The following is a 26,246-nucleotide window of genomic DNA, read 5'->3' on the forward strand; positions in this document are numbered from 1 at the left end:
CATACAAATGCTTTGGGGCATTATTATGATAAAGGCACTTTCATCTTCCAGGCTCCTAGGGAACCACTAAGTTGATATGCAGTAGAGGAGTTAAGGGCTTGGGCTCCAGAGTCAGAGATTCAAATCTCAGGGTCCACTACTTAACAGTTTCCTCAAATGTATCACAGGATAATAACAGTACCTACCTCATAATACTATGTATATAGTATGCTTCAGTTGATGAAGAAAACTTTGAATAATGCTTTGTAACCTGTGTTAGATTTCAATATTATTTTCATAACCATAATTATTAACTATCCATAAGAGCAACAACAGTTGACATTTATTGAGCATTTACCATGTGCTATACATTGTTTTAAACATTTTACATTTTTCATTCATTTAATTCTCACAACTCTGTGAAGAAGGTATTATTTCTATTCCATTACTGTTATTATTCCTATTTTACAGATAAAAAAATAAGCTACAGAGAAATTATGACATGTGTCCAAGGTCACTAGACAGTAACTACTGAAGAGAAAATGCAAACTAGTAGTTGAAGATTAAAGCACAAGCCCAAACAATATGCTCTAATGCCTTAAAAAATTCAGTTTTTATCAATTTTAGATGGCGACATTTAAAAACAAAGTTTTTAGTATTGTGCCTGGTCCAGGGTAAGTAAGCACTTAGTAAATGATACTTGTTGCTATTATTTTAAACTATTTAAAAAATTTAAATTGACATATGATTCTTGAAGAGAAGCAAAAGAGAGGTTTCTAAAATTTAAGTCCAACAAGAAAAATCTTGTGAAAAGTTTAAAAAGAACTCTTAAAAATAACTTTAAAAGTTCCTAGTATGGCCGAAACCGGTTTGGCTCAGTGGATAGAGCGTCGGCCTGCGGACTGAAGGGTCCCGGGTTCGATTCCGGTCAAGGGCATGTACCTTGGTTGCGGGCATATCCCCAGTAGGGGATGTGCAGGAGGCAGCTGATTGATGTTTCTCTCTCATCAATGTTTCTAACTCTCTATCCCTCTCCCTTCCTCTCTGTAAAAAATCAATAAAATATATTTAAAAAAATAAATAAAAAATAAATAAAAAAAATAAAAGTTCCTAGTATGTTTCATGAATCTTAAGGTGGAGGATTAGGAAGTTATATGGGTGTTTTGGCGATATTTAACTTCTGTTTTTGTGCATAAACCTATTTGGCTGTTGCAACTAAGGAATAATCAAGACAATAAAGAAAAAAGTTAAAAACAACCAATTGTAATACGTGTTTTGGATTACAGTCAGAAAATAAATTTAATACTATACCTTGGTTTTCTTGCTTAAACTGAGCCCATTAAAAGCCTGACAGTCAGTGACAGCATTCTTTGGAAGTATTGAAGACTGTTCAGCACATTGTGAAGAAATAAGACAGTGCAAGAGTATAATGTGGAAGTCTTCCTAAAAGTTCAATTTACTTTTTCTGAAAGTTCACTTATATTTCGATGTAAACGTATAAAAAGAAGTATAAATTTAAATTTGAGGAGGTGACAAAAAAGAGGTGATATTTATGAAAATCCATCAGGTTTTAAGTTCATCAGCAGGTCAAGTATGAGTTAATAAGAAAACCATCGGGGTCATCAGCTGAATCAGATAAACACCAGATAACTTACCCCTTGGCCAACTGCAACCCGCTCCAGTGCCTTTAAGGAGAGAGAGAGAAAGAAAAAAAAAAAAAAAGACTAAGACAGCTGATATATTTAGTCTTATCATATAAGACTTATAAACATACTGTATAAGGGCTTGTAAAAGTGACATTTAAAAAGATTAATTAAGTGATAACATGTATGTTTATACACTTAAAAGTGTTAACATCATTAAGGAATGTTAACTAGTTTACTTATATAATTTAGGGCTGATTTATAATATACGTGTGTCACATACACAAACACACACCCCTACTGTATACAATCCTTGAATTTTAGAAGGCATTAGAAAACAGGAAAGAAATAAAATGACATATTCTTGGCTCACTTTTAGGGTAGCTAAAACAATCAGATAAATCAAGAGCTATTCTTATGCATATACATAGACATTTATATACTACTTTTAACCTATTTTCTTTTAATTTTTTGTAAACATAGAATACATCTCTCATTTAAAAAATAAAACAGATTATAGGTAAAAGTTTAGTTTAGAAAAGTACATATATTTTTGGTCTGCAAATTCAACCCAAATTCATACATGATCAAGTATCAAGTAGAAGAGAAAGTAATGCATATTTTTATAATTTTATACATAGCTGATTTTAAATTTGTATCTTCTTAAGATCCAAAACATTTTTATAAAAATTTCCTAATATTTCTAAAAAAAATACTCTTAACCCAACATATAAAAGATATATATGAAAGATTTATTAGAATTTAAATGTGGAATAGAGCCTTCTGAAACTTTCATTTTTTTAGAGACATACATTTCCACACTCACATAGTTTTATAAATAATTTAGATTAAAATATTTTAACTGATATTTTAATTAGAATATATTTCAAACATAAAGAAAAGTACCAAAAACATAATGGATCTGCATATACTTCCTATTCAAACTTAAAATACCCATATTTGCTTCAGATTTGTTTTGATAAATAACACTTTTTGGATATAGTTGAATCATATACTTATAAAACTGAAGGATAATTTACAAAATATCTTGTTAAGTGCAATTTTTGTAGATGCATAAGGTCATTGATGAGGTAAAGTAATATAGCTGGTTAGCAGTTAAGAAGGGACATAAAACTTGCTCTGTGAACTCTAATTTACTTCTCATACTTCATACCATATAGATTCATTGGGAAGAAGAGTTCATTGTATGAAAATTTGTTTTACAGAAATTATTTTAGAAAATATGTAATTTTCCCATTGACTTGAAGGATACCTTTACTGAATATCTAATGCCAGAGTTTTATGAATACAGGAGATAATTATATAATTTTCCTACTAAAGAGAAATAGGCCCCAAAACAGGTTTATTATTGAAGAAAACGATGAGTTTTCATTTATAGTACTTGTACCAATTTCAGATTAGATTTTCGTTATGGCTTTTGCTAAAAGGCTGAACTGAATAAAGAAACAAAATAGTTTTTAATAATAAGTTATTTTATGTCAATAAAAATATCACATAACACACAAGGCTACTTTTGGTATGTGTTGCTGATGAGTTTATTTCAGAAATACAAATTTAAACTTTGATTATATAACAAAAGATAATCACATAGGTAATAAGTTTCCAACAAACATTAATATTTCCCTTGGCCAATAAATAAAGATAATGAAGATAATATAGCAAGTATTCACTTCATACTAAAAATATTTTTGCAGTTTTGTTAGGCTTAAAGTATGTTTACAAGATTGCACTAATCTAATTAAAATTTTATTTCTGGTTAGTGCCCTTAACAATGTATCTGAAGGCATCACCAGAAAGGTATTTAAAAAACAACAACAACATAAAAAAGCCCCTTAAGCTTTGAATATTTGTGGAACCAATCAGTTGTAGAGCAAAAGGCAATAAAACAAGATGCATCACAAGAAATGTTCCTTATGCTTTCCAAGATGACTCGAGCATCAAAAAAAGAAGTCAAGGTGGGCAGGACTAGAATGAAGTTTAGAGGGAGGCCTCCCATGGTCTACAAATTCTATATTTTGGAATTTACTTTTCAAAAACTCTTCTTTTTAGTTCTTTGAATGTTTATGCTTATAGTGTACATTCCTGTTTTGTGGATACATTGTTTTATCTTTCTTTGGGACATTAATAGCTACTTTCTTTTGGATAGCGTCCATTACCTCCAAGTTGCTTTTTTTCCCTTTCTATTTGTTTATTGGATCTTGATTCTTTCATGTTAGACTTTCTTAGATATTTCGCTGTCTATTGACAATTCAAAAGGGGGGTATCACAAACCTGAGTAGAAGCACTGTGCTTATGAGGGAGGACTATTAATTGTGGGACTCACCATAAAGGTGAGATCTGTCCTGTTTCACTGAGAAATCCCCGATGCCAATATCTTTAGGTCTTTTCTGTTAGAATAGTCAGACTCCCTATATTGAAAGACTATTTTCATTTCTTACCTGATGGCATGAGGTGGAATCCTGCCTGCCAGCATTCTTGGAACCAAGTCATTCTAACTATGAACTGCCATTCTAACAAGACCTTGAACATGTATCATTTGCAGATATAAATAGAGAACAAGATAAGTTTGCAAAAAGGAATTTTAAGAGGACTTATAAAAATAAATTATTATTTGAGCATAAGTAGATTTCTAAAGTAATTCTATGATACATGATTTAAAACACTGGTACACATTTTTTATATTGCAATGCTATTAGCATAGATATAATGGTCCTATAATATTAATTTATCTTGGTTTTGAACATTAAACACATTATTTAATCAACCATATTTTAAATTTCTGATGATAAAAATAATGTACTGTTTGACCTGCATCTGTTCCTTTGTAAACCATTATAGCACCAAAAACAGAGAAGACAATGGGATAAAGTGTTCTAGGTATAAGGACATTAGACAAATCAAGCACAATAAAGGTTTTTATTTAACTAGATAGTTATTTCATATTCCAGGTAGCTTAATAATATTTTTCCTATTCTATAAAAATTAGGAGACCAAATTATCTTCTATAAACACAAACACACCACAGAGCTGGGGATAGAGCACTGAACTAATTCTCTGTTTAAGACTTGGTTGCCCTGGCTGATGTGGCTCAATTGGCTGGGTGTCGTTTGTGCACTGAAAGGTCATTTGTTCAATTCCCGGTCAAGGCACAAGCCCAGGTTGCAGGCTTGATCTTCAGTAGGTGCATGCAGGAGGTAGCCAAGCAATGTTGCTCTCACATCGAAGTTTCTCTCTCTCCCTCTCACCTTCCTCTCACTCTAAAAATCAATAAAAAATATTTTAAAAAAAGACTTGGTAGTTGGTACATTTTATATAACAACCAAAGTAATTATATTTAAAAATTAAGTATCATAATGTATATTATAGTATAACTATAAATTGTCACCATATTGCATGTAGAGTGATAATGTTGGAAGAGAAAGTCTTTTTTCCCTATAATTTGAAAGGCATCAATGATGATGCTCTGCAAAATTTGGCATTTAATGCATGGTAATAGCCAAAAATAATATATTCTGCAACATCTGGATAAAGTTCTTAGTCCAGAAAAAAAATACAATCATACCAAACATGCTGACATTCTGGCATTGCGACCACATGACCATCTCTCTTCCTTTAAATAGTGGCACATTGGAAATCCCCACTTTTCTTGGGTACATTCTGCAGATGGGGAAAAATATGGATTATTTCAATAAAATTCTTCCTCTTTCAGTTAAAGTAAATAATCTATTGAGAAAGCAAATCAATCACGGAGAGAGTCAAACAGTAGTTCAACATGAAAGTGGTAATGTTTAACAGTTCATTCCAGTTTCTTAATTGAAAGCATATTAATGTAATGAAAATGGTATTTCCTCAACAACAGCTGTTGGTGTTTAAGCGCCAACAATTTAAAACCAACCAAAATTATTTCTGTAAGATTTAGCAAAAGCAGTTTAAAATAGAAATACTTTTCATGTTCAGTGTATAGTAGATGATTAATGAGATACTGGACATTTACTGCTGACCTGACTTTCTAGAAAAATGATTTATCAAATATGACATTTGGCAGTTTATTATAAAACAATATTAATTTGCTCCTAACAATGTTGAAGCATCATTTTTTTTTTCAGCCACTGTTCACTTTTCAAAAAAAGAACAGCTGTAAAGGCTTTTCTTTTTTCATCATATTAAGAGGCTGACATATTTTCAACTGTGATTCAATCTGGCTCAATTGCATTTATGGTTCAAGTAACAATAACAAAAATCAACATTCATTGCTTGTCCAACTGTAGAGTTACATATGCAACTTGCTGATGCTTAAACACCTTATGTAGAACTATTAGGAAGTTTTTGAAAAGGAAAACAAACCAATTTCTATTTTAAATTAAAGCCTGAAAAATAAGAGCTTAAATTTTATCAAAACTGTGACAAAAGAAAATTGTGATAAGTGAAATTATTCTACTAGATTAAAAAGTAAAATTGAACTAAAAACTTGAAAACAAGAAAACTCTAAAAGAAAATACGGAGGTAAATTCCATTAAATAAACTTTTGTGCTATGAAGGATCAGATGACTTTAGATTAAAATAGAGAAAATTTCACAGAGATCATAAGCCTGTGAAAATGTTTTCTTTCAGGTAATAACTTAAAATTTATAATAGACCGTACTAATAATCAGATATGGACCTCCCGGGAATAGAAATAATAATGCTACTATTTACATAGCATTTAATATTATTAGCACTATTATAAGTGCTTTAAATGTATTAACTGGTCCCCACAGCAATTCTATGAAGTAGGTATACTCTTATTCTCATGTTTCAGATAGAGAGACTGAGCACAGAAAGGTTAAGTGAATTGCTTGCCTAAACTGCAAATCTAGCACATGGCACAGCTTGAATTTAATTCCAGGAAGTCTGATTTCAGAGGCCATGCTCTAACCTACAAGATATATAAACAATATCACTCACAGTTACACAGGATTCATGGAGCCCTTGAAACTTATCCAGGTCCTAGGGACCCTGAACCACTTCCTCTATTTCCAAGATGACTTGAAACAGTGTCTTGAGAAGGCTTTATGATTTAACTGAGACACAATTACTTCTAAATGAAAGGGCTACTATAAGTAGTTTAATTTTCTTCTTACAAACAGACAGAAACACCTAGGTCTTACTGTAAAGGATAAAGCATTACAAAGATGGGTTGGGCTATTTATTCAGAGTGTTTAGGAAAAGTACTAACCAATAAAACAGCTAGTTCTTCCTCCTCTCCATCCATTCTCTCCTTGTTTCTTGTATTAAGATAGCACTCAATTTTTAGCTGTTCAGATTAGAGACTGCAATTCCCAGACTTAAGTGCAGCCATTAGGATAGCTATAAGACTAAGTTTTGCAGAACTGAATGTGGGCAGAAATGATGTGTGCAAATTCTAGGTCATATGCTCAAAGGGAGGGGCAAGCCACCTAGGACCATGTAAACAACAGCAGCACAGGATGGCACAACAAAATAAAAGGATTCTGGGTTCTTGGAAGACTCTGTTACAGAGCTCCCATACCAGCTCCCATCACCTACTTCTGGACTGAAAGGTAAATATCCCTCTGTCACTGTTACTTTGAGTCTGAACCACTTCACATCTAAATCTTTATCTTAATGTAATGCTTTCCAAACTTTTTATAGCTCATCACTCTTGGAATATGACAAAATTTGCATGTCAAACTGGAATAATCAGAATATGATGATTGTGTTGAAGCAAAACCCAGGGGATGCAGGAAGCCGTGTCTCAGGAACACTCACAAAGCATCCATAGTTGGATAGTTTTGTCCTAATTATGCAGAAGTCTTCTTTGAGGATGTGATATTTGAGCAGAGACTTAACTGAGAAAGCAAACCATGAGATTAAGGGAAGATCTAATGAAAGAAAAAAAAAACCCAAAAAACCCAAAGAAACAAACTAGGTTTTAAAAGGATTAGTTAATACCAAAAAAACCCATAATACTAGATTATCTTATACTTCAAAATGATAATTAACTAGCAATTTTCTAACTTGTAATATCTCAACCAAGTGCCTAAAAAATGAACTTGTAACACTGGGAAAGAGGAGATGAAAGTCAACTTATTGCAAAAATGTGAAGAGAATCCCATTTAAAAAATATACGGTGAATTTATAATGAAAGATATAATTAGTGTACCATCACTGCTCTGCAATTCACCTTATCCTGCTAGGAAAAAAGCATGTCTACTTGCCTGAAAAAGGTAGAACAATCCTACCTCGGTAATAATCTAAAGAAAACTTTGGAAAAAATTACTACTTAATATTAGATTGCAAGTGCAACAGTATTTCTGGAAAATTCATTCCATTGAAAGGGGCATATTGTTTCCAGGAAAAAGATTATAAGAAACCCACACCCAAGTTACTCCCAAATTCTTGACCCACAGAAACTGTGAGAAATAATAAAAATTATGTGGCTTTAAGCCATTTAATTTTGGGGTGATTTCTCAAATAGCATTCGATGATACACAGTGTAGAAGTAGCAATAAGGAAGCTAATTATCTCACAGAAGGTATGTGAAACAGAAAAATCCACTGCTTGAGGTATATGGGAAGTGTGCTTCCTTAGGAAAAGGTTAGTTTTTTTTATTAGAAAGAGAATAAAGAAAATTTTAGAGAAGAGGTTACAGAATATACCCAATTTTGGTAATGACAGACTGAATTCTGAAATGTGAAATTTTGAAATTTGAGGAGAGGTGGAAGACAAGTGACAACAAATGACATAGACACATTGGATTAGAGGTACCCCTCTGGATGCTGACTCACATGGACTTTGTCAATTGGTTCCTATGCCATCTAGCTGTTGACTGTGTTTGACCAATGGTGAGTCTAGGCAGAAGATTGGAGACAGAAAAGACTGAGGTCAGACTATTCATACTCTTGGCTGCCTCTCTGAGAGGTAGCCACCCACTGACCGAAGGTCACCTCTAAAGCCAGCCAATCCTTAAGTCATTCTCCTTTAAGGTTTCAGTAACTTCTTCCTCCCCTTATCCTCTTGAACATAGGAATGGTAAGCCCCCAATTTCTACACTATTTCCCCTCCTCTTCACCCATGTCTTTGTAAATAATCCATTTGTAAATAAAATTCAAATTATTCTAATTGATGTGTACCATCTGCTTAACTCCCTGATTCCCATTTCTCTTAGAGTAAAAGACCTGTAATGTCCTACACAGCTCTACACAACCCTCCACCCAAAGCTATGACCTCTCTGATCTCCTCTCCTCTCCTACTGTTCCCTCACCCCCACTCCGGCTTCCTGCTATTCCTCAAACACACCAGATTGTCTTCTTGTATGGAATGATTTTCCCCCAGCTATCCACTTTGTAACTTGCTTACTTTTTTCAAGTCTTTGCTGAAATCTCACCACTTAATGAGGCTACCTCTGTCTCCCTATTTAATTTACTTACTTAAGTTATTTATTGTCTGTCTACCCCCCTCCCAACCCACACCATTGCCCTAGTTTACATTAGAATATAATGTAAGCTCCCTGTACGCAGGGATTTTTGTTTCTTTTGTTCACTGGTGCTATCTCAAATTCAATATATATTTTTGAACGAATGAACGAACTTCTACTATTGTAGAAAAAAGATAAATGCTAAAATAGGTGATAATGAATATAGATGTTTATAAAACAAGTAACTTAACCTCAAGAATTACTTGTCATAGCAAACTAGCAAAACTTATATCCAATATTCTCATGGCAATTTCACAATTAATTTTTTTTTTAACTTTGCCTCCCCACTACCCAAGCTTTTCTTCATTAGCATTACTATGTTATGTTTTTAGCCTATCCATTAGCACTGCTTCATAGAAGCTTTGATCAAAGTGTGCTTTTATTATTTTAACTGGCTACCTTACTTACCAGCTTTGTGTCATCTTGGGAAAGTTACTCTCTTTATAACTCAGTTTCCCTATCTGCAGAGAGGAAAACTGCAACGGTTTTGATATCAAATAAAAATGTAGGTAAGGGCTTAAAACAGTGCTAAGTACATAATAAGTGCTTGAATAATGTTATAATGACTGTAATTCTAAAAAATTAATATTTACTTCTACTTCTGCACTATCCAGTTATTTTTCCATGAGTTTAACATTACCTGGTACTTAGTAGGATAAAAGACACTGTTTATTTAATGAACAGAGAATGACTAAACTAATACAATCTGTTCTGGCTTTCCACTCTTTAGAATGCCATCTTTGAAGTCAACAAAAAAATCAATCTTGGCTATTATTTTATTTGACCAGTCCATAAATTTCATAGTATTAAAATTCTCTGTTAAAATTTGCTTCTCTTTTTATTTATTTACTTATATATATATTTTTATTGTCTAAAGTTTTACATATGTCTCCTTTTTCCCTAATTGACCCCTGCCCCACAGCCATTTTTGGTTTTGATAACAGGTTCTTCTTTTCAAAGGCCCTGTCTTCTACCTACTCTTCAAACATTAGTGTACTCAATATTACATTATGGCAAGTTTTCTGTTTCCCCTCTCTAAATTCTTTTCTTGGGCAATTAACATCCACTCCTTTAAATTTAGTCCCTACATATCTCCAGTATCAACTTCTTTCTGAATTTCTAAATAAGAATTTTAAACTGTTTGCTTAACATTTCTAAAATTAAATATATGCAAAACCAAACTAATTTCCTGAGCTCACAAATCTGATCTTTCACCAATAATATGTCATTATATAATCAACCAAGCTAAAACCTTGCCATTATCTTTAGCCCTGATGGCCTCTCCCTCCACCCATTTCCCCACCATCGGTCACCAAGTCAGTTGGTTTACCTTTGAAAAAGTCCTGGTAAATTGTTGACTTCTCCTATGATTCTTATCTAATGTATCCTTGCTTTGACATTGACAGCTGCTTCCTAACTAGTCTCCCTGTCTCTGATCTAGCTCCATGCTAAAAAATGTAGATGAATTTATGCAACTCTTTTGCATTAAACAAACACATAAAAGATATTTTTATGGAACAAAGTATACTTTGTCTCTTACTGAATAATATTCTAAGGTCTCAGCATACCATTCAAAGCTCTCACAATCTGGCCCTAATTTGTTTTTCTTTCTAGCTATATTTTATTTATTTTTAAAAATTTATTGTTATTATTTATTTTTTATATTTTCATATCTTCACCTTCACTCCCACCTTACTCTCTGCCATATATCCATAAGGACTTGCCCTACTCAGAACATACAAATAGTTTCTGCCTCTATGCCTTTCTCCACAAAGTTCTCAAAACGTCTTTCCATATCTCATTCATCTTTGTAAATGAAGACCAAATGTCACCTTTTTTAGAAAGCTTCCCTTCATAAAAAATTACTCCCTCTTCTAGTTTTAATAGCACTTGGTTTAGATGCTCATCATTCATTACTTTTTTCATTCATTTTTTTCAATAATTAATGTTCCTAGCTGATTAAGATCCATAGAGGCATGAATATATTACTCTCAAACATACATGGAAGTTCTATGTAATTCCTTCTGAATTCCTCACTATATCATAAGCTCCCTAAGGGGCTAGAGAGTGTCTCATTTTTCTTACACTTCTAGTTCTATTATATAATCAATACATTAGTACTTCACTTATTCTTTGGTTAAAAGTACAGCTATGTAATCTCAAGGGAATATGTAAAAGAATCTTATACACAAAAAAAAAAAACCCAACCTAAACACTCAGTTAAAAATGTATATATTACTTTAATACAGTCATGTCTATACTAAAACACTGTTTCTTTTTTAAAAATATATTTTTATTAATTTCAGAGAGGAAGGAAGAGGGACAGAGAGATAGAAACATCAATAGTGAGAGACTCACTGACTGGCTGCCTCCTGCACACCCCACACTGGGGACTAAGCCCACATCCGAGGCATATGCCCTGACCAGGAATAGAATGGTGACCTCCTGGTTCATAGGTCGACATTCAACCACTGAGCCATGCCAGCTGGGCATAAAACACTGTTTCTTAACGCAATCAGTCTAGATACTACTGTCTTGGTATTTTCATGCATGGCTATAATAATGGCAAAGTCTGGTGCTGAGCAAAAACATTGTTGGCCTGACAAACACTGTGATAGCAGCTTCCCAATGGCACTTCTCACTCTTCGAGACAAGTTTCCTCTGCTTGCTCTTATAGACTCCGTATAATCTTTTATCAAGACTTTAGTCTTGAAATGGAACATCTGAAATATTAAGTCAATAAGACAGTGTTGACATTAATATTATAAATCATGTTGTTTCCCATGAAAAATTTATTCACTGTGCCAGACTGATGATGGGAAAAAAATTGGACCACTTGCTTAAAATTTGTTTACCACGGGGGGAAAAATGTGAGAATACATATTTATAACAAAATATTTTTCAAGATCATTTGCTCCAAAGTATACAAATCCAAATTTGTTTATAAAACTAGTAAAATGTAAGTTAGTTCTTTTTAATCCTGTTTTCAAAAAGTGGCCAGATGACATGAAGAGACATTTCTCCTAAAGAAGACATACAGACGGCCAACAGACATATGAAAAGATGCTCAATATCACTAAGCACCAGGGAAATGCAAATTAAAACCACATTGAGATACCACCTCATACCCCTAAGAATGGCTATTTTTAAAAGTCAACAAATAGCATGTGTTGGTGAGGATGGGGAAAAAAGAGAATCCTTATGCACTGTTGGTGGGACTGGAAACTTATGCAGGCACAATGGAGAACAGCATATAAATTCCTCAAAAAACTAAAATAATATATGATCAGCAATTACACTTCTGAGTATTTATCTGAAAAAAATGAAAGCACTGATCTGAAAACATTCATGCACCCTATGTTCATTGCAGCATTATTTACAATTGCCAACATATGGAAGCAACTTAGGTGTCCATCAAAAGAGGAATGGATAAAGAAGATACAGTATACATATACAATGAAATATTCCTCAGCAATAAAAAAATAATGAAATCTTGCCATTTGCAACAACATGGATGGACCTTGATGGTATTATACTAAGTTAAATAAGTCAGAGAAAGACAAACACTGCATGGTTTCACTTGCATATGGAATCTAAAGAAGCAAAACAAATGAACAAAACCAAACCAGACTTATATAAACAGAAATCAAACAATGGTTGCCAGAGGGGAGGGGAATGGGGTGAAAATGGTGAAGGTTAGTATAGTCAATAATATTGTGATAAGTTAGCATGGTGACAGATTATTACTATATTTAGTGTGGTGACTGCATTTTCAGGTACATAAATGTCAATTCAAGTATTATACACCCAAAACTAATATAATATTGCATACCAACTATACTTAAAAAAATAAGTAAATTTATTGTTTTTGAAAAGTCTGTTTTATATTCATTTGATAGTCAACTTTCCAGTAAGAATTTCTATCAGCTTTGATTTTATCTTTGAAGCATAACCTATTTCTCTTTACTACTTCTTTTAAGTGGATATATTAATTTTCTATTTTAGATTTAATTACATTCTTGACTTTTTTATTTATCATAAACACAGAGAACTTTTTTAATGCTGAATATATATATATTATTATATATATATATAATCTGTATGAGCTTCAAGAACCACTTTATATTAGTCACACAAAAATGAGGAGCAAAAGAAATGGGAAAATATATTAAAACTCTATATCTAACTACGTCTAGGAAGCAAAAGATGCCCTATGATATAAGTAAAATCAGTGCCAACACTCTGGAAAACACACAACTGACTGAAGATCAGATACAGCTGTCTGTGTGAGGTAATTGTGCAAAGACTGCCAAGTACATCTAAAAATCTCTGTGTTCATCCCATACTAATTGGCAAGAATTTTTCTGAGACATAAGCCAGTTGAATGGTGAGAAGTAATGTGATATGTAACAAAATAGTTAAATCTACAAGGCTAACAGTAGAGTCTACTTATCTGCTCTAAAATTACAAGACCAATACCTTAGTCAAGCTGAGATAGCTCCCGATAGCCTCTGGCTGAATTACTGAACAAACTAATAAACTGTTAATAGTTAAGTAAATAAAAACTTAAATAGGCATTTACTATGAATCATTATTATATAATTTTAATTATTAAAAAGTAAACTTATAAAACTTTGGGAAAAACAAAATTTATGGCCATTATTACACTGGCATAGATTTAAAAGAATGATTTTCAAAAACTTCACATTATCATTCAAGTGCAGAATCATAGCAAGAAAGCAGAGTATTTGTTTATGCAAACCCAATATAATTTAAAAAAAGATTAAAACTGAAACTAAACATCATGATAAATAGAGGTGAGGTTCAGTTGAAATAAAAGGCATGTTTCATAAAGTTCCATTCAAGTGACAGGATTATATGATTAGTCATCAGAAACCTCCAATATCATCTAATTAACCCCTTTCTTTTCACAAATTTACAGGTGATCCACAAAGATTAACTAATTTATCCAAGGCTATAGCATTTTACTTCTGTAACCAAGGCTACAGAAGTAAAACTTTAGTCAAAGTGTTTCTTCTTCTATGTGGTATTCTTAGACTCCCTTGAGCATTTTAGGTATCACTATCTCTATGCTTCCCAAGTAACTTATTTAATATAGCACCTATCACACTGCATTACAACTGACCTGTTGTCTGTCTTCCCATTGGGTTGTAAATTTCTTTAAATCATTTTATCTAGAAATCCCTGGTATCTAGCAAAGTGGGAAGTTGGTGGGTACGCAGTTTCTCGAGTGTCTCCCAAATTTCAGCACATTTTATAAGGAATGTTTGTTGATAGTCTCAATGCCCAACATTGTTGTTCCTAAATCAGCTGTTCTGTTCTCATAATTTTAGTCTTCATTTTAATTTAAGATTGGTTTTAAATTAGTGGAGCTGCTAAGGAATTTCTAGGCTCCAACATTCAGATTCTGGATCAAATATGAATGACATATAGAAAGGCTAAAAGAAAGTTCTCTGACAAGAATTTCAGATATAATCAATCATGCATTTGGTTTTAAAGTTTTATTTAAAGATTTTGAAGTGTAATTACTTGTAATTTATTGTTGATTTTTCCATTTTATCAAAATTTGTGCTATAATTCTTAGAAAAAAATTCAAATAATGAACAAATGATACAGTAGGCATCATAATACATATAAATGAAGAAAAATATTTCCTCTCCCAACTCTAAAGTTTATGAATTTGGAAAATCCCTGTGATAATCAGTTGATAAATTGAATTTCTTATGTAAAAATTGAACTGAAAAGAAACAAACATATTCTTTTATATTTGTCAAAACAAAGCAATTGATTTTTTTAAACAAATATATATTTAGCATCTGCTACATACCAGATACTCTTTGGGACAGTTTACAGATAAGGTGATTTACAGCTTAAATGAGCATATTCACTTAACTTAAAACAAACATAAACTTATATTTATTTTAAACTGTGGGTTACAGCCAGTGGTGTGATGAAGCTGGCTGTAGTGGCTCTAGGGAGAGCTGATTGTGTCATCCTTTCCCAGTGCAGCCTTCAGTGACATCAGGTTGGTAGCTTGAAATTGGTCACACTGGATGTATTTACACCATGGAAATCAGGAAACATTGATTTTAGGGCTTTTATTCTGGGGCAGAGCCAACCACTAAACATTTACCATCACACCACTGGCTATAACCATTAATGGGTCATGAAGTTAATTTAGTGGATTGTGACCAATACTTTATAAAATTTAATAGAAAGAAATGGAATAAAAACATCGGCATGCATTGTGTTGTAAGAGCCAGTACTTTTCAAAGAACAAATATTAACAACAAAAAAAGAGAGTATTTTTTGTAAAATGTCAGTACCAGTTTTATTTATTTATTTATATAGGTATATACATACTAGACAATGATGTAAAATGTATTTCTTATTATGGATCTGTGATTTAAAAAATGTGAAACTACTACTATATTCAAGAGAACAAATATAATTTCTTCCACAAACATTTTACAATCATCTGGCAACTATATGTGTTGTGGTTAAACATTACCTGTTTGGGAGAGAAATAAAAACTTCATCGTTAATAGGTGAATATTTGGAAGCTTTTTGTTTCTTCTCAAGGAATACCAAAGAGGAATTATAATTTATGATCACAAAGAAATGTGAGTTTGTGTAGATTTAAAGTTAAATAAGATCTCTGTCTCACCAGGATAGTGTGTTCTCATCATTTTGCTCCAGTAGTCTCTGGAATGTAAACATTCTTCTCTATCCTTCTGCTTCTCTTTGCTAAGAAGGGCAAAGCCAGCCCAGTACCCCAAGAATTCCCAAATTCCTTTGTCAACATAATAATTTCATCTCAAGATGTCTTATCAAGTGCCTTATTTCTTGTTTATTTTAACCAGTGCTGAATCAGTTTTTTCATAAGCTATACTTTCGTGTTATTTCTTTATTGAGCATTTGTTATATATTACATATTATGGTGAATACTGGGCATTCAAAGAAAAATTTCACAGATAAGTTTTTTTTGTCCTAATGTTGCTGAGAGTCTATTGTGAGAGAGAAATATTAAACCAGCCTTGATTAGTGTGGTAGGTACCAAAGCAAAAATTTTAAAAAAAAGTGAATCATGCCCTGGTCCTTTTTTGAGAGCATTTTTATGTTACTCTTCTCAACCCTCAAAATCAGGACATAAAATAGGGAGAAGTCAGAAGAAAGGAGGAAGAAAGGAAGAGGGGGTTGGGCAGTAAAAAGAGAAAAAGGGTGGATGTTTTGAAGATGTTATTAAGCTATTTGACAGTCAGACAGTCATTCTTTTTTTTTTTATATATTTTTATTGATTTCAGAGAGAAAGGGAGAGGGAAAAATGGAAACACCAATGATGAGAGAGAATCATTGATCAGCTGCCTCCTGCATGCCCCACACTGGGATCGAGCCACAACCTGGACATGTGCCCTGGACCGGACTTGAACTTGGGATCCTTCAGTCCATAGGCAGACACTCTATCCACTGAGCCAAACCGGCTAGGGCCGGACAGTCATTCTTTTTTTTTTTAATATTTTTATTGATTTCCGAGAGGAAGGGAGAGGGATAGAGAGACAGAAACATCAATGATGAGAATCATTGATTGGCTGCCTCCTGCATACCCCCTACTGGGGATCAAGCCCGCAACCCAGGCATGTGCCCTTGGCCGGAATCGAACCTGGGATCCATCAGTCTGCAGGCCGACGCTATATCCACTGAGCCAAACAGGCTAAGACCAGACAGTCATTCTTAATACCTGTCTACTTTGCCTGCCTCACCACAGAGGCTGAAAAAGTCAGTCACTTTTCCAGACTCCCTTGCAGCTAGAAGTGATATTGTGAATCATGTCTAGACAATGAGAGATGAAACAATTCTGCTAAGAAATTTCTGGACAGACTTTTTTTTCTCTCCTTAACAAAAGAAGAGAATGATTGAGGAGGAAGCTTCCCACTTCTCAGGAAGACATGATGCTAATACTGCAGCAGTCACCTTGCAGCCCTTAGAGGGAAGTCCAGATGTGAAACCAGTGTGCCAGTGTCACCAAGTCAGTGAACCACCTTCTGACTTTTGGTTACATGAGGAAATTAATGGCTTTATTGCTTATGCCACTATTAGATGAACTTGCTATTTTTTACAGTTAAAAGTATTAAAACTCAGGTTCTGGTTTAGTTGCTAGGAATGGTTAACCACTATTTTCTTTCTTTCCAAGACGTGGCTTTTCAGAAGTCAAATGCCTCCTACATTATAGGCAGAATTTACCCTAAAACTTTCACATTCTCCTTTCCCCTGAGGCCCATGTGGCCCACACAAATAGAAAATGAATTTAAAAAATAAGAAGGTAACTATATGGTACAGGTTATAAAAGGAGAAATAAAAAGCAGGATATAGCTATTAAAATCATGCCAGTTCAATAAAATCTTAATCCTAGTAAACAAAAGACCTGAAATCTACATAAAAAAGCAGAACGGGGGAGATGCCACATTTATCTTATAATGAATACATATATTTATTGAATCTTAACACAAAATAGCGGCCTTTAAAGATAGTACTGCCCCATAGACAAAAGATGAGTACTTCCATGTGCTAGGACACTCAGAGACACCTTACCCTTAAATATTCCAGAGAAAAACAAATAGTACCAGGTCACTTATTAAACTGTGAACAAGTTATAGGGCACAAAACTAAAGCGAGGGGCAGAGTTTAGAAAATTGTCTTAATCCAGTGTTAGTGAGGAATTATTTACCAATCCCAAAACTGTCTCCCTCTCTGCCAAAGTCTATGGCCCTAACCAGTTCCTGCACTCAAACTAACCAAGCTTTTCCATGTTTAAGAAGCACTATTCTTAAAAACAGGTGATGGTTAGAATAGTCTTCTGTTTCATGTTTGGTCTCCGCTTTATATCTAGGAAGAACTAGAATTTGTGTGTCCCCAAGGTAAAGCTTCCCCTACTCACTTCATTTTATCACAGAGTCTCCTATGTTTGTATCTCAGGTTTTGGTTTAGATTCTAGTCCTCTGGTAAAACTGGAACCCATTCCAGAATGCTAACACTGGGTTGTAACCCTGGTATTTTAAAATTTAACAGAATGTCCATAGGAGGCTAAATGTTAAGAGTGTGACTCTAAAGCCAGACTTGACTGGTCTAAATGCTAACTTCTTCACTTATTAACTGTGACCTGAGGCAGGTTACTTGACCTCTGTGTGATTCAGTTTTCTCATGTGCACATGGACAAAATAAAAACAGTACTACTTGATAGGGGTATTATGATAAATAAAGGAGTTAATAAAAGTAAAGTATTTGGAATAGTGCTTCATTCATAGTAAGTGCTCATTAAAAGATTAACATTTATTAACCAACATGGATAGTTTTGCACCTGATCAGAAACTCTTTCTGTATGTGCTCAAAATTTCCATTAAGACTCTGATAATAGATGCCAACTCATATCTAACTGGAGTTTACCTTTTGATTACCAATATAAACAGCTGGGGCAAATACTTCTGTTAGGTTAGTTCCCCTAGCCTTGGTCCCATGATTTCTGGTTCACTTTCTGTTCTCTACTGTTCCACTGTTAGGGTCCCAGTGAATCTTATAGTTGAGAATCACTGGTCCTGACAATGTCCGGTTTTTGGTCATGATACTGTTCTGCTCAAAAATTCTCAAATCCATTCTCTCCTCCTTCCAGTGCCCTATTCATGCCCTATATACTACACACACACACACACACACACACACACACACACACACACACACACGTAGAGAATACTAATCGCCTACCAATATTCACTTTCTCTTTTGTCACCCACAGAAATTGATTTCATTAGAAGCTTCACTGTGCTCTTTAAAGGATACTGTCTCAGATGGGAGAAGCTCTTCTATCTTCATATTTCTTTCCATTGTGACTGCAATGGCTGAAGCAGTAGCAGCTATTATGTAATCATAAGTGAAAGGCTAAAAACACTGCAGAGACCTTGGCCTTCACACTCTTAAATCATATAAACCAGTGTCAGCTACTACTCTACAGATTTTTCTGGAAAACAAGAGAAAAATAAATCATATGTGGCTATGTTACAATAGTCCTATTTCCATGTATTTAGAAGTCTGTACTTAGAAAACTTTCCCAAAATATGATTGTTCATATATAAAAATTATCAATCGTGTTCAAAACTTTGGCCCAAAACTTGGTCCTTCCTTAGTGTTTCCCACCATGCAAGTTGCACCATCACCTACCCAGTGACCCAAAACAAAAAACTGATAATCCTTGACAATTCTTTCTCCTTTATCTCCTATTCCTTTAAACAATCTTAAATGTTTCTTAAATTCTTCTAATTTTCTCTATTCCTACTACTGTTGCCCTAACTTTAGTGCTCACCTTTGTGGTCTCAACTTATGAGAGAATGTCGTATGAGTTCTATGAGACCCTCTTCTGCATGTGTAAGTATAGGCTTTATCATTTGTACTCTACCCTTTGTAGGGCTATAAAAACAAAGTTCAAGTTTTCCATGATACACGGATACCCTTTGTAGCTTTAGTGTTTCCATCATCTTAGTGGGCTCCTGCATTCTCCTATATATTGTTTTGGTAAGTACTATGAATCTTTCCAGTATGTCAGTGCTTTCAGGAAAGAAAATTTTACAATAATCAGTATTTTTAGTTAAATGGGGAGGAGGGATAAAAGATAGGATACATATATACATTATACATAATGTATACAAGGTGGGGCAAAAATAGGTTTACAATTGTGAAACAGAGTTCATTCTTATATTATTTATTAATTATTGTATTATTTTCCTTTACAACAACTATAAACCTACTTTTGCCACACTTTTTATATTTAGTTTTGAACTTATACTTGGTATATTTTAATCTGTAGAAATTCCAAGGGCCTGCATTTGGGAGTATTCCCCCACAAGGATTTGAATTTGCTTCTACACGGAGCTGAATGAAGACTGCTTTATCTCATTCAAGGTCATAACTTTTCAGGCTCATCTCCCCCACCATGCAGAAGCCCAATATTAGTGTCTAGATTCTGGTGTGATAAGCGTTTGCGTTGGGACACTTGTCTGCAACCTTTATGGCTTACAGTTCCCTGCTCTGGTTTCAACTCCTCTTCTTCCTTCTCTCCTTTTAACTCTTGTGATTTTTCTTGATCCACAAAGAATCCTCCTCCCCTTTTGTGTGGATTCAGTAATGCTTAAAAAATACATGTTCTAATTTAGCTGAGATCTAGCTGAACTTTAATAGGAGGGTTCCTCAGAAAAAAGTCACATCTCGCACCACGCTAAAGATGGAAGTGAAATACATGCTTTTTTGAAAAGAGAAATCATGCTTTATTCCTCTACATCCTCTAAACTTCTAGCATTACACACCCATAGCAAACAGAAAGATTTAATAAAATACATCTATAATGATAAAAGCATAATATGCTAATTAGACCGGATGTCCTTCCTTCTGGACAAAGCCGCAGTGGGTGGGGCCGAGGCAGAGGCGGCAGAGGCCCCTGGCCGTGGCAGCAGGCGGGGCCCAGGGCCAAGGCCCTAGCACAAATTTTGTGCATTGGGCCTCTAGTGCTCAACATATTTTTATTCAACCTCAAGACACATTTTCAGGTGAAGTGCCTCTACATTTACAGTGCTGAAACCAACTGTAAATCCTCAAAGACAGAGACTATATACATATCTAGCCTCCTCCAGTAAATTCCTCCTGGTAACATAAATTGAGATACAATCTACAGTAGAATAGATAGCATATGCCCTTGACAAATGTGTTTGATACAAAAACGGCAGGACAAGATTGAAAGATGCCATTAAAAGATGATCTGCAGCCCTTCCCCCATTTAAAAAAAAAAAAGTAAATGGAGGGATCTTTGGGAGAATCACATTCTTGCCCTATAACACATTAATGCTGGGAACAAACATGAAAGTAGATTAACGGCTTTCAGAGGTGACACCATTTCTATTTGACTCTGATGTCTGCAGTTTTCTGGAGGGCACTAATAGCACTAGAAGGCTTCCTGGCCTCGGGCTGGGAAGAGGTGAGGAAAGACAAAGCACTAATCTATTTCATGACAACGTTTGCTCCTAGAAGGGGCTCCTATTAAGGCCAAGGAAGAAGCTCAGTGATACCAGCTGGTGTGACTATTTGGGGTCCGAGCTCTTTCTTTACTCTCCTGCATTCCTAAGCCTCTGAAATGATCAGGTAAACTTCCAGGAAAAGTAAAATTATCTTTCATCCCTCAGACTGGGCCTCAGGACTCAGAGCACTAATACCAATTTCTGACAGAATACATAGTAGGCTGAACAAACACATGTGGATGACCAAGCCCAGAGGCAGAGAAGGAAAGTGATGCTCTTGTCTTCTGTTCAGTTTTAAGAACAACAAAACAAAAATTCCAGGAAACCTCCTAGAAGACATGCTCTTCACACCTCACTGTTGAGAACTGTGTCTCTTATCCATTACTGTACACATGGAATTACAGTAATAATTTAGATTCAGAGTCACCTGCTTGTGAGGCTACAAAAGGGCTCAATCTTCCCAATAACCTACGCCTGAGCAAAATCAGTTAGTGAGGAGGAAAAGATACGTGGATCTGGACAGGTAACCAGCAGTGTTTCCTACAGCATGTTTCTACCTTTCTGGGAAAAACCACCAAAAGAAATTCTCCAACTTCTAGGGGAAGAAATAATGTAAGTATTGAAGACTTAATTATGATAATAATCAATGTTAACACAAAACAATGAAACATGTCAAGCTTAGACAAATATATATATTCTATAAAGCACTGCAATAAAACTGTTTCTGGTATTTCTTGTTCTCCTAGGAACTACTGGCCCATAATATATAAATATTTAAAGGCAGTTTTTAAAACATATGGTCTAACTTTGGTATTCATAGTGGCTCAGAGAGCTTTGAGGTACTTTTGAAAATTGACATTCATGAAAGACCACCTCTATGGTCTACCACAGTGTACTGGGTAAACATATTCATGTGAAACGCATAATGTTTACATAGTACACATCATCATAAAAAGTTGTAGTACACATACCAGACTTTTCTAGTATACTATGTTGGACTATTAATAACTCAAATTTACATCCCAAAGGGCAACACTGCCCCAATTCAAACTCAAAAACAGCTGTGCAAACAAAGTGAGGGTGAGGGGTAGGTGTGTAAGATGTGAAGGGAGAGACACATGACATACTTGATCACTCAGAGATATAACTCCATGGCACCTAGTGCTGGATATATGACAGGAAATATGCATGCAAACATCTGGCCTTGTAAGTTAGTTAAAATATAATGATCAAACTGTATAGTGGTAGATTTCTATTTTAGTAAGGAATACTAGTACTATATAGTATAGAGGGGTGGGTAAAAATAGGTTTACAGTTGTGAGTACATAAAACACAGTTTATTCTTGTATTATTATTTGTTATAACACTAGAGGCTTGGTGCATGGATTCGTGTACCAGTGGGGTCCCTCGGCCTGGCCTGCGGCTCTCCAACATCCCCCGAGGGGTCGCAGATTGCAAGAGGGTGCAGGACAGGCCGAGGGACCCCACTGGTGCATAATTGGGGCCCAGGAGGGACCGCGGGAGGGCTAAAGGGCAGTCCGGCCTGTCTAGCTCAGTCCCAATTGGGGGCTGATCAGGGCCGGCCAGCCGGGGAGGGACCGCAGGAGGGCTCCAGGGCGTGTCTGGCCCGTCTTGCCCAGTCCCGACTGGCCGGACCCCAGCAGCAAGGTAACCTAGCGGTCAGAGTGTCTGCCCCCTGGTGGTCAGTGCGTGTCATAGCTACTGGTTGAATGGTAGAGCAGTTGCTTAGGATTTTATATGTAGAGACTATTTTCCATATAAACAACTATAAACCTATTTTTGCCCTACCCTGTATGTTGTATACACAAAACCAGACTACATTAATATCCATCTATCCAAATAGTCATTGCTAAATAGTCCAGAACAAACTCTGCCACTGTCTGCCTTCATACACACACATACATATACCTGCTCATCAATACAGGTAAGCTATCAAAATTCTAGTGATATTCATACTTACCTGTGGACATTCCTTGCTTGTTTTACATCTGCTCCCCCAGCACCACCTTGTTTGTGTCTATTTCCCAAACCTTAACTTCATTGATAATTTGGTTTCCAGCTCTATTTGATTTCCCCAGGTTTACACTCTGAGCTCTATACTTCAAGGATTTTGGGGGGCTGTTTACTCTAGCTCTCCACTCTGGACTTCGATATACCCTTCTGGGCCCTTTTGGGTTCATCCTTTGGTTCAGATCTGCAAACTAGTACATAAGTAGAGGCCACCTAAGTCTCTGCATGGGAAGGGTTGAAATAACTGAAAATAATCTTTTTCTACAAATCATCTTCTAGAATTCTGTATATCTTCTCATGGAACCATCATAAATATCTTGTTTTCAACCATGCTGTTCATCAGAATTACCTATAGAACTTAAGAATACTTATATTCAAAAGATTATACTTCAGAAGGTCGAAGTAGGTCCCACATACTGAAAGTAATATATTTGATTCATTGGGTAACCAGAGTTGAGAATCAGTGTTTACAAAAATTGCAAGAGGTGGTTCATATGGCCTCTCTTTTACTATATAGCCGAGTTAAGGCAAGAAAAAGGAGATAGGAGTGTGTTTTTTGAGATGAAAATTGTGGCAGTCTAAAGCAGGCGTCCTCAAACTACGGCCCATGGGCCACATGCGGGTGTTTTTGCCGATTTGTTTTTTTACTTCAAAATAAGGTATGTGCAGTGTGCATAGGAATTTGTTCACAGTTTTTTTTAAAACTATAGTCTGGCCCTCCAATGGTCTGAGGGACAGTGAACTGGCCCCTGTTTAAAAAGTTTGAGGACCCCTGGTCTAAAGGAAGGCAAAATTGCAGCATAAACCGAGGTTGCTTTTGTTATTCATATGACTTATTTTTCTACATTTTTTTCTCCTATATTTTGGCTTTCCAACTCTTGCCTCGATCTCCAAAATATGTGAAGTTACTCATATTCATATATCTCCACCTAATTCATCATATCATCAGTCCTGTTTCTTCCTGCTTATTCTTTGCTTTCCTGAAAGCAAAACTCCCAACTCTGTTCATTTCAGGTATGTATGAGGAAAGCAAGTAATACTAAGATATTATTATTAGCTTTTGCCACATAAGTCTAGTATTGTTTCCCTGATAATCTCAATGTTTCTCACTGGTTAAGACATTTTTTACAGGAAGGCCTTTCCATGAATTGACTCTGTTTACAAGAAAGAAAAATGAGAGTTTGTAGCTACCAGTCACCTTTCCAACACTTTTCTTATCTGAATCTGGGAACCAAAAATTTCCTATCAACTCAATGAACAATGGTAACTTCCACTCTAGAGAAGAGAAGGGGAAACTGCCTTTACAGAGGCCGGATACAAGACCAATACTTGAGAATCTGTTAACTGAGAGGCTTCCATTTCGAGTGTAAAAATTTGGAGTTATTTTATTCAATTATTTTTCTCCCAGAAGACTCAAAGAGAAACACTGACTATGGAAGGGAAAGAGAAAAAACTGGATTTTGAACACTTATCGCCCACACCTTTGTTTAATCTGTCTGTAATATCCTTCCCACTTCTTTTCTGATTAATTTCTACTGATCTTCCAAGGCACTATATACAAATGTAGTGTATATGTATGTATGTATTTTCTGTTCTGGAAAGATATACAGGAAACCAAAAATATGGATCTGGAAACTTTTGTTTTAATTTTTAAAATATTTTTATATTATTTAAATTTTCTATTCTAAATAATTTTTTACAAATAAAAATGTTAAGTTACTAACAGGGATTATCTGATTCCTGGGATTAAGGGCCATTTTTAAATCCCTCAAGGGTGAAGATGAGATAACATACATTTTTATATCACCTGCTTAGCACTGTGTGGGATATAGTTGACATTCAGTGAATGTTTATTAAACTGAACTGAACTTTGCTTTTCATCTATTTGAATTTCTTCTTTCTCAAATTATTCTATGTAAGAGAAAGGGACTTTTTTGGAGCCCTCGCCATCTCCCTTTATTATACACCAGTGACCTGATGCACAAATTCATGCACATTGAAAGAAAATTAATTAGAAGGTGGCTGGCTGGGTGGGATTGGGTAAGATGGGCTGGACACGCCCTGGAGCCAACCTCCCGAGGTCCCTCCCTAGCCCACTGCACTTGGGGTGGTGCCGTGGCTCAAAGGGCATCTGTGGAGTGAGTGGGGTCCCACTGGCAGGTGGGGTCCCTCAGCCTGGCCTACGGGGATTGGGCTGAAACTGGCTCTCTGACATCCCCGAGGGGTCCCATAGTGCGAGAGGGCACTCTGCAAAGTTGCTGTTGTATAGGGTGTGGAATGCAAACACAAGTGTGCAGTAAACCAGATTCGGGGCCAACAGCGCCCCGGCAAAAACAAAACCCAAGGCCAAAGGTGGAATCGTGCGGCCCAGTGAGGAATCGGGCTCCCTCCTCTCTGGTTTTGGGGTGCGTCACCCAAGAACTGCTGCTGTCAAGTCACTGCAGCTCAGCAGCTCCTGCGTTGAGTATCTGCCCCCTGGTGGTCAGTGCTCATCATAGCAACCAGTCGGACGGTTGGACACTTAGCATATTATATATATATAATGCCAAAGTGCTTATTATCTTCTAGTAGTCTGAAATGCAGCTGCCAGTGTAGGAACAGTGATTTTTTTTCCCCTATTCCTAGTCACTTGTTCAAAAGAGAGTATTTGCCCCATGGTGGGAAATACTGAAAGTAGGTCTATGACCTGATGATGCAGTGCAATGGCTACAAGGGTTCAACAGGATCAGGGATGATAGTCTTAAGAAGAGAGGAGTCCTTTGGAAGGGGAAAGGACATCTTTGGGAGCATGATGATAAAGAAGAAAGAAGGAAGCAGGAAGCTGAAGTTAATATACTAAAGGACAATACCTCTGAACTGAAAGACACACCAACTGTCTACACCAAATCCCAATAGAGCCTATGATTAAAGAAACTCCTAGCAGTGTTATTGACCATAGCTAAGATCTAGAAACAGGCCGTATGCCCAATGGTAGATGAATGGATAAAAAACAACAACTGTGGTACATATACACAACGGAATACT

General features: G+C 35.4%; 1 protein-coding gene across 1 annotated transcript in view; it reads right to left on the reverse strand.

Moving 5' to 3' along the window:
• Positions 1–26,246, reverse strand: part of METTL25 (methyltransferase like 25) — a 102,304-nt gene that overhangs the window by 36,083 nt on the left and 39,975 nt on the right. The window contains exons 6-7 of the mRNA XM_008143797.3: positions 5,206–5,300; positions 1,635–1,664 (exon numbers count right to left, since the gene is read on the reverse strand). Coding sequence (XP_008142019.3) covers positions 1,635–1,664; positions 5,206–5,300 — 125 coding nt within the window. The remainder of the gene's footprint in view (positions 1–1,634; positions 1,665–5,205; positions 5,301–26,246) is intronic.

The sequence above is a fragment of the Eptesicus fuscus genome, chromosome 7, assembly GCF_027574615.1.
Source record: "Eptesicus fuscus isolate TK198812 chromosome 7, DD_ASM_mEF_20220401, whole genome shotgun sequence".
NCBI classification, from domain to species: domain Eukaryota; kingdom Metazoa; phylum Chordata; class Mammalia; order Chiroptera; family Vespertilionidae; genus Eptesicus; species Eptesicus fuscus.